Raw genomic sequence first — 9,305 nt, forward strand, 5'->3', positions numbered from 1 at the left:
CTGAGAAATTCCCTTAATCCTTATTTCTGTATCATGGCTGACCTCGTGCTCTGACTCCAAATATGCGAAGAATAATTTCACTGTGCTGTAAAAAGCCCATGTGAGAATCCTAAACTCTTATAAACTACACTCTGGAGAACAGAAGTTTAAGGTCCTTGCTCAAGGGACCCAAGAGTTGCAGCTTTGCGATTCTGGAGATTGAAATCATGACCCCCTGATCAGTAACCCAGAGCCTTAACCACTGAGCTCCCACTTCCTGATAAACTCAGATGAAAGATTGAGTATTGGAGTTGTGAAAATACAGTATTGAGTTTGTTGCCTTGTTCTAATTGCAGTACAAAGTGTAAATGTCTGTGCCTGGATTTATAGAGATCAAGAACATTTCAAGAACTCCGTTTCAAAATAAGGCGCAGCTCGTTTGGAGCTTAAATCTCAGGAAGGTGTATGAGTGTTTTCTGTGCAGGCTCCTCTACCTCCCTAAGCCAGGGATATAAATTAGGATTACTCTGCAGCGCTTGCGAGTACAATGGGCCGGGGTGAACCGGGTTTAACGTGCCCTATGTTCAATTATATTCTTATTTGAACACAATTCCAAAGTAGGCAGGTTCTTTTAGTTCATTCATAGGGAATTTTATTTCTGATAATAGAGCAAAGAAAACATACACGTATCGGGACACCTGGTCCTGGTTTTAAACTTGACATTGACTTGGTCACGTGTGGTGTTCTGCTAGTTTAAATCCATTCTTACACTCAGGCTTGACTCAGACTCTGGTGCCTCCGGTCATGGTGTTGATGAAGGTGCTCTTGAACACAACACTTCTGATTACATCAACAAACTGACAGCTTGAGTGCCAAAAGTCTGTAAGGCTGTAATTGGGGCAAATTGAGAACTCACGGTCCATTTTCCCAACCATATGTGCTTTTTCCTTAAAAAGTGTGAGACAATGAACTGAAAATGAACCTTCACCTGAACCTGTTCCAACCTGACCCAAAGTGCACAAAGCCAGCACCATAAAGATCTGCTTTCCATGGGTTAGAAGATGATAAAGATCTCCTGCTATAGAGCTCCAACCCTATTAAACACCTTTGGGATGAATGTGAACGCTGACTGCACCCCAACCCATCATGATATAAAAGACTGACTAAAATCTGAGATCAGAGATTATGCTTATTAGTTATAAATAAAAAAAAAAGTTCAGGACGGTGTTCAGTATTAGATTTCGGTACAAAATGAGACGCATTTTACACAAGAGTGCAGTTCAAGTCAAATTTCTTTATTTGTTTTCAAGAAATGCATCATTGCAACACTTCGCTTCGCTTATTTGCCAGCAGCGGGTGCAGGGGCGGGTGCAGGGGGGTTGAGTAGACGCAGTAGCAGGAAGGGCATTAGAGAGTTGAACATGTTGTTGTTGTTGTTGTAGTTGTTGTAGCCTCCGAGGTACTGAAAACGTAGACGTGCTCAAAGTTAGAGATTTAATTAGAAATCATTTTGAATCGATTACCATTTGTCTGTGGAAATCTGAAGGAACCGGGTTACGTACCCCATGGCTGTTTGAGCGCTTCTCGATCTGGTGCTCATCATCTATCTGCAATCACAATCACAGTTTTAGTGCGAGAGTTATCTTTCCTACCTGAACAGAGAGAAGCTATGTGGGCTAATCGGCACTCACAGGGACGGCACAGACGAGTCCGATCAGACACACGGCGATAAACACGACCTTCATGGTTCCTCTGCGATCTTCGACAGCTACAGTCACAAAACAGAAGTTAGCACAGTTTGTTTACTAGCAGAAAATACAGTTTGCTTACCATCTCACCTTTCAAGGCAGCTCGAAAAGTAGGAAGGATCTCGATGTCAGGCAGCTCGGAGACCCGATTTATAAAGAGCGTTTTTCCTCAGGAGTGGCCAATCAGCGCCGTGGAAATACAAACTAATCGCTTGGCACGCAATCACCTGAGCATCGCTCCGAATTTGGCAACAGTGTAAAGGAAATGTTTGCAGTGCTGAGTTTGAGATGCACCTAAGCAACACAAGTCGTTGTGAAACGTTTTGAAATCGCATCAGACAGGAAGAAAATGGATGCAGAGGTTATCTGGTGTATTAGCAAAGTGGTTGTAGAGCACTCATGAGGAACGACCCAGTCTCCATCATGGGCTTCTTGACTCCAAAACCCACCGCTGGGCTTCGGTTATCACGGCCTTGTACACCGCAAAAACTCCTCATCTAGTCAGGACTTACATCCTTATTTCTAGAGATAAAAATCTTATTGATCTTATTTTAGAAATAAAAACTATTCAAAAGCAAATTGTGTACGATTATTAAGATTTTTGTTATTTTTATTTTCATCAGTTGAGGCCTTGATCACACTTAGGACTGAGCACTAAGAGGAATTCTCTTGTTCAGGTTTTCAGATCTTTTCACACAAATTACAAAAAGCAAACTTAAAATCAATAAATAAAAAATTAACAAGCAAGTTTTAAGTTGATCAGACATATTTGGCTGCTTGAAGCGAGCGCTTTAATGTTTATTTAAAGACGTTTTGTTCTTTTCTAAAGAATAGATATTAGTTTTCTTATTTCACAAACTCTTAGCAAGTGTAATTATCTCGCTGCACTGGACGATCATTTGACTTGTTTCTAGTCTGTATCTTTTTAATTCATGCTTTTATTTCTTCTATTTAGACAGTTTTGTTTTTCTTGATGTAGGATTGTCAAGACTGAGTCAAGATCAAGATCGAGAAGTGAAGCTATCAAACCTGCTAATGAAAAGAAAAGAAAAAAGAAAAGACAACACAAACATTCTGACAATCGTTTAATCGAGAGCAAGACCATGCTAATCAACACCAACGTGCAAAACTGAGACAAGTCCAACTCAATACAGAACACAGTCTGAGATTGGATCCTCTGAAAAGTGTGTAACTCTCTATCTGAACATTCAAATATTTGTTTGGTAAAAGGAGATCTTCAGAGTGTTTCATTACTGAGATTGTTGCATAGAAACAAAAGGGACATCTCTGGAAAACCTCAAAAGTCTCAGTGTCTTCAGTAATGAGCCAATAAGAGTAATAAGATCAACCTACGTTAAATTTCACATGATACATCACCCGTAAATATATAATAATGATGTAAACTAAATCAGGGTCAGAATCTGAGTAATATATATGAGGTATCGCTCTGTTTACGGGAAAGTACTTTATTTATCTACATTTCCACACTGTCAGCTTTAAAAAAGTCCCCTTGCACAGCAATACAGCGGTTTTCTGGAACGTCTCGTGAGATCGTGTTGTTTTACTTGGTCAGAACTGCACCAGCTGCACAGCTCCAGGACGATGTCTATTGGTGCACAGACTTACGAAGGTCGGTGCTCCCTGTGACTGTGAGTGTAGTCTTGTGCTGCAATTTGTTGGCATGCTTTAAAATGCTTGGATGCTACCTCACAGCATTGAAGTGTAATGAGGTCAGAATTATTGGGGATGAGATCCACTGTCAAGAGAAACATCAGCGTTTCATTTGAATAAATAGTAAACTGTTCAGGACATAGCAGGACTGGACACTGATCACTGAGATGCTGGTGGTTTGTCAGCAGAAGAATTTCTTACAATTCTCACTTATACAGGGTCAGGGGCCTTGCTAATGGGCCCAGCAGAAGGAGGTTTAGTGGTGCTGGGATTTGAACTCACAACCTTCTGATCACCTGTTTGGCACCTTAAACTCTGAGCTTCCACTTCCCTGGTGTTCAGGTTATTATTACATTCCTTGTACCGCAGCAACATCAATGAATTTATAGAATATAACAAACATTTGACCTTGTGATGACCTTTTCCTATTGACTTCAATTTATCTGCCTGGGGTTCCATATCTTATAAACATAGCACCTGCACCACCTAGTGGCTGAGGCATAGACCTGCTACCAAAATCCCACAATTTACATTATTGTATATTCTGAATTACTTTTTAACATGAACCCAATTTACTCATCCGTCTTAGTGTTTATATTAAAACTTCATTATATGTTCTAAAAGTATTGGGACAGACGATTTCTCCAGCCATATGTGGTTCTTCCCACACACTTGGACAGGATGTCTTTGGAAGAGCTAGCATGAAATCTTTCCTTCACTTGAAGTGGGTGACTCAAATCTTGGGTTGGAAGTTTGTGAAAGATCTCCTTCTATAGAGCTCCAACTTTACTGAACACCTTCGGGATAAATATGTTGATTGTGAACGCGAACTGCACCCCAGGTCTCCTCACTAGCGAGGAGTCGTTTATGAGCGATTCGTTTATTTTGAACGACTCTTTAATGTGACTCAGAAGAACGTTTATTTCTGATCGAATGGACTGAATGATTAATAAAACAATATTTATTCATTTTGATTTCAAAGAACCAAGTCACTAAAATGATCCGATCTTACCATTGCTACACCTCTCCTACATCAGTACCTGACCCATGTGGCTCAACAAATCTCTAAAAATCTCTACAAAATCTAGTGGAACATCTTCCCAGAAGAGTGGAGCTTATTATAGGAGGAATTTAAGACTCTGTGGAATGTGATGTTCAAATAGAAGCAATCTTATAGTCAGGTGTCTATCACAAACATCTAATCCTAAATCAGATTTTTTGCTTTGTTGCTTTGAAGTCGATTAGTTTTTCTTTGCAAACCTCATTGTAATGGAGCAGAGCAAGTCGGATGATCACCAACAGTTTGAGGCTGAAAAACAGGATGTAGACAAATAAACAAATATGATGCAAATTTTTATTATTAAAGTACAATTACTAAATATGTACTTGGGCATCTGATTTACACAATCAGGAACGATCCGGTTAGATCAGGTTCCTCCAGGTTTCTTCTCCATGGCTTTAGCGAGATGTTTCCACACGTGCAGATTGCTAAAAAAGAGATAATACCTCTGAGGCTTGAAGCAAAACAAGAAGCTTTAGGTGTTGCTTTAGTCTGTGGTGTGTTCCAGCGTCAACACCGATCAATTAAAGAAATTGCAAAAGATTCTTTTTGAAGTCTTTGTGACGTCTGAGCTTTTGTTTTTTTTTTTGCTTGTATGTTTGCTCGTTTGTATGTTTTTATAAATACAACAATTAAACACTGCAACATTGCAACCTTCAGATGATCACACCTCCATTTTCATCAACATGTCTTCAGATATTTGTTTTTAGTGTTCGGGATAATAAACTCGAAATGATCTAAACTTCACACTGAAATACAGAAGAGGCAAAAGTTTGTGGACACCCGACCATAAGATTGGTTCTGTATGTCTATATAATTTGAACATCTCATTACATATTGAGTCTCCATTTTCTCTTATAATAACCTCCACTCTTCTGGGAAGATGTTCCTTGTGGAGATTTGTCGAGATTTAATCAGAAACAAGGGTGTTAGATGTTAGGAAGTGAGGACCCCAGGTGTGCAGTCAACATTCATATTCTTTATTCAGGGTTGGGGCTCTATAGCATGAGATCTTCCACTCCAAATCATATCTTCATGGTGATGGAACATCCAAAGACATCCACTGGAAAAGTCGGGTGTCCAAATACTTTTGGCACGTTAGTGTATCCAGTACGGGCAGGTTTGGTTTCTATGTTCTTGCATCTGTGTTCGCTCACGATTGCTTTTCTTGAGCAACTGTGTTGGTTTCTCAACTCTCTGTGTACAGTATAAATAGAGCGACAGAAGCCGGAGAGTAGAGCAGAAGGAGGAAGAAGAAGAAGGAGGTAAATCACGTCCGGACTTTTGTATCATTATCAAATCCAGAAATCTAGAAGTGAAAATCGATGTGATTTTCCAGGACGACTCTGGATTCAAAGGCTGAACTCTTTTTGTGTTGAATGAAATGGAAATAATGTTAAACTCATTTTCACCTTCAATATTGTGACTTTAACGTGTGATTTTTGTTCCCAGCTGAAATGGACGTGGTGTTTCTGGTGGTGTTGCTGGTTGTTGGAACTGTTGCTCACGTGAGTAAAACCTTTGATTTATTTTATTAAAGCAAAGAAATGATAATTATTGGGTTCTGGCTGCTTCTGGACTATTATTAGATATTTTTTTTATTTATCTGAAAAGGGTTTATGTGGGAAACTTGTGGGTGTCACTGTGAAATAATTATAATTATTCAAATACTTAATGGGAAAATGAATGTACCTGATTTAAATTACTTCTTTTTATCTACAGCCAGAAAATGGTGGGCAGCAAGGTCCTGGACCTGTAGGAGGAGGATCTGGACCAATGAGAGGAGGTCCTGGGCCAATGGGAGGAGGATCTGGGCCAATGAGTGGAGGATCTGGGCCAATGGGAGGAGGATCTGGGCCAATGAGAGGAGGATTTGGGCCAATGAGAGGAGGATCTGGGCCAATGGGAAGAGGATTTGGGCCAATGGGAGGAGGATCTGGGCCAATGGGAGGAGGATCTGGGCCAATAAGAGGAGGATTTGGGCCAATGAGAGGAGGATCTGGGCCAATGGGAGGAGGATCTGGGCCAATGGGAGGAGGAGCTGGACCAATGAGAGGAGGATTTGGGCCAATGAGAGGAGGATCTGGGCCAATGGGAGGAGGAGCTGGTCCAATGGGAGGAGGAGCTGGGCCAATGAGAGGAGGTTCTGGGCCAATGGGCGGAGGATCAGGGCCAATGGGATGGCATCCTGGCCCAAGTGGAGGTGCTTTCCGGCCAATGGAAAGAGGTCCTGGGCCTATGGGAGGAGGAAATCCTGGATTTACAGGAGGAGTTGGAACAATTGGAGGAGAAGCTGGACCAATGCAAAGTCCTTCTGCAATGAAACAACGCCCTGGGTCTAAAGGAGGACATCGTAGGCCAACGAACGACAGTTCTGAGTCATTGGGGAAACATCACAAGGCAAAGAATGAAACTACTAAACGATTTGGTGGAAGAGGCGATCGGCCTCCAGTTGTGGTGGGTTCACATACATAAGCAAACTGATTCATATCTATTTAGATGTTTTCCTTTAATGCTAATTTGCTGAGAATGTTATGTACCATTGTTTACAGCCTGGACAGATGAGAGCATCAGATGGTGACCAATCCTGGGGTCCATCTGGAGACGGGCCAAGAAATGTAAGAGGATTCAATCTGAGGGAGTTCTGCTAGATGATATTTTCTTGCACTGATTCATGCATGAGTGGAACTTCTACTTTGGGTTTAAATCCAATTGAAAGATGTAAATATTTGGACTGAGAAAAAATGTTATCAAACACAAGTATTTTCCTGATCCTCCTAAAATGCATTTATTTTACTATATAATTGTTTGGTGGCAATATTTTGGACAGGATTTTGGAATTGGGATGCCTATAGAATTCGCAGAACTGAGAGGAGGATCACACAGAGGATCACATGGAGGGTCACATAGAGGACCACCACATCATGGAGAAAAACCATTCAGTGTAAGTCTTACCAAATGCCTCATGTTGATCTTGTGGTCCAGTGGTCTCTTCATTTTCACTTTATTTCCTTAATCTTTTCTGATGATAAATTCAGAAGTTAATTTAATAATCGATTTATTTTTGGTGATTTTCTCGATCCTCAACGAGGTTTTATGTGAATTGTGTTTCAGCCCAACTTTCAGTTCATCCCTCTGTTCAAGGTCTGATTTATTTTGTAATCAAATGATTTTGACGCTCAAAATAATTTATGTTGTAAATATAAAAATGACTGTTATAATGTGATGAAATTATAACGATTGTGTCTGTAATAATGACTTTAATATTTCTTTACACACAGACGGACAACATCACACTGCAGGTGATTATTATCTTGTGATTTTTTTTATACTTTATAAATTATCATTATATAAAATGATATATTATATTAGATAAAAAATATTTACATTTAAATGTTGTATTATGTATATTAGTGTGTTTGTGACAAATACAAATATTGAATAATAATAATAATAATAATAATAATAATAATATAAATAATACATTTAATTTAAATGATAGTAAAATAAGTTGCAAAAAATGTTATTAATATAAAATATATATATTTTTTTCAGGATTTGAATTTCACTCTGCCACTGAGAGAGGTGTGTAAACTCTCACTAAAGAAACAAAAATCAACTCTTAACTCTACATTAATTCTATTCCTCTGATTTTTACATCTTTTTTCATTTTGTCTGCAGGGGGAAAACATGTTTGTCTTATCAAAAGTAAGGTTTTTTTTTTTTCCTTTCTTTATAAAGAAATGTAGAGTCAAAAGAATATTTGTTTATAATTTTATTACTGCAATTATAAAAGGGTGATTGTTTTTCCTCTCAGTCTCAGATCCAGGGATTGCTGCAGGTAACAACATCCTCTGTTTTCAACCAAAAAAAAATACATTCACCCTGAGTTTATACTGAGACGAGAAAAAAACATGAATAATATTTCAGTGATTTATTCTTTTGCAGACAAACAGGAACCACTTTCAGGCCTTAATGGTATTTACAATTTTGACTTTATATGAACACACACACACACACACACACACACACACACACACACACACACACACACACACACACACTATTGTATTTTTATTGAAATAATTTTGAGACATTATTGTTTCTCACTTTTGCTTTATTACGAATGATAACACACACATATTAATAATAAAACTTCTCCCCGTCTATTCAGCCGTACGTGAAGATGGTCTTCACCCCCACTGCTGCAGTAACCACACCTTATTATTATTATTATTATTATTATTATTATTATTATTATTATTATTATTACTGCATTATTTCTGTCTGAGGGATTAAAGAATAAAAGTTTTTTTCCTCCACATCAGAAAAAGCTCTCGCTGGAGTTCGGAGTGATGCAGAAGGTAAAGTCATTATTTTTGCAATAAATCATAAACGTTCCATTCATTCACTTCCTGTTTCCTCCACGTGTTCAACTCCAACACACGATACAATCATTCACGTCGTTTCACACCGTACTCACCTTTCTGTGTGTATCTCTGTTTATTCATCCATCTATTTATTTATTTATCTAGACTTGGGCTGAAAATCCTGCAGGATAGAAGGAGAGAGAAGATCACACCAGACACGACTCCACAGGTTCTTTCTTTCTTTCTTTCTTTCTTTCTTTCTTTCTTTCTTTCTTTCTTTCTTTCTTTCTTTCTTTCTTTCTTTCTTTCTTTCTTTCTTTCTTTCTTTCTTTCTGTCTGTCTGTCTGTCTGTCTGTCTGTCTGTCTGTCTGTCTGTCCTGTATTTCTAATGATCTTTTGTGTTTTCACAGAAAAAAAGAAACTCAGCCATCATCAATCACTACAGCACCAACAACATTAACGTCTTGTGGGATCATG

General features: G+C 38.8%; 1 protein-coding gene across 1 annotated transcript; it reads left to right on the top strand.

The window, feature by feature from the left end:
* Positions 1-5,478: 5,478 nt before the first annotated feature.
* LOC310721006 (uncharacterized protein) lies at positions 5,479-9,057 on the top strand. The gene is made up of 14 exons (XM_083532190.1): positions 5,479-5,722; positions 5,913-5,966; positions 6,181-6,915; positions 7,011-7,076; positions 7,289-7,402; positions 7,573-7,602; positions 7,740-7,760; positions 8,014-8,043; positions 8,140-8,166; positions 8,276-8,299; positions 8,407-8,436; positions 8,633-8,668; positions 8,787-8,822; positions 8,994-9,057. The coding sequence occupies exons 2-14, from the start codon at positions 5,916-5,918 to the stop codon at positions 9,018-9,020; spliced, it is 1,227 nt and encodes a 408-aa protein (XP_083388316.1). The 5' UTR covers positions 5,479-5,722; positions 5,913-5,915; the 3' UTR covers positions 9,021-9,057.
* The last annotated feature ends 248 nt before the right edge of the window (positions 9,058-9,305 follow it).

This window comes from Silurus aristotelis, assembly GCF_946808225.1.
Source record: "Silurus aristotelis genome assembly, chromosome: 27".
In the NCBI taxonomy this organism is placed as follows: domain Eukaryota; kingdom Metazoa; phylum Chordata; class Actinopteri; order Siluriformes; family Siluridae; genus Silurus; species Silurus aristotelis.

Coding starts and splice junctions, on each gene's coding strand:
- LOC310721006 (XM_083532190.1), top strand. CDS start 5,916: ATGGACGTGGTGTTTCTGGTGGTGTTGCTGGTTGTTGGAACTGTTGCT. Junction 7,403..7,572: donor ATGGAGAAAAACCATTCAGT/GTAAGTCTTACC, acceptor ATTGTGTTTCAG/CCCAACTTTCAGTTCATCCC. Junction 8,437..8,632: donor ACCACTTTCAGGCCTTAATG/GTATTTACAATT, acceptor CCGTCTATTCAG/CCGTACGTGAAGATGGTCTT.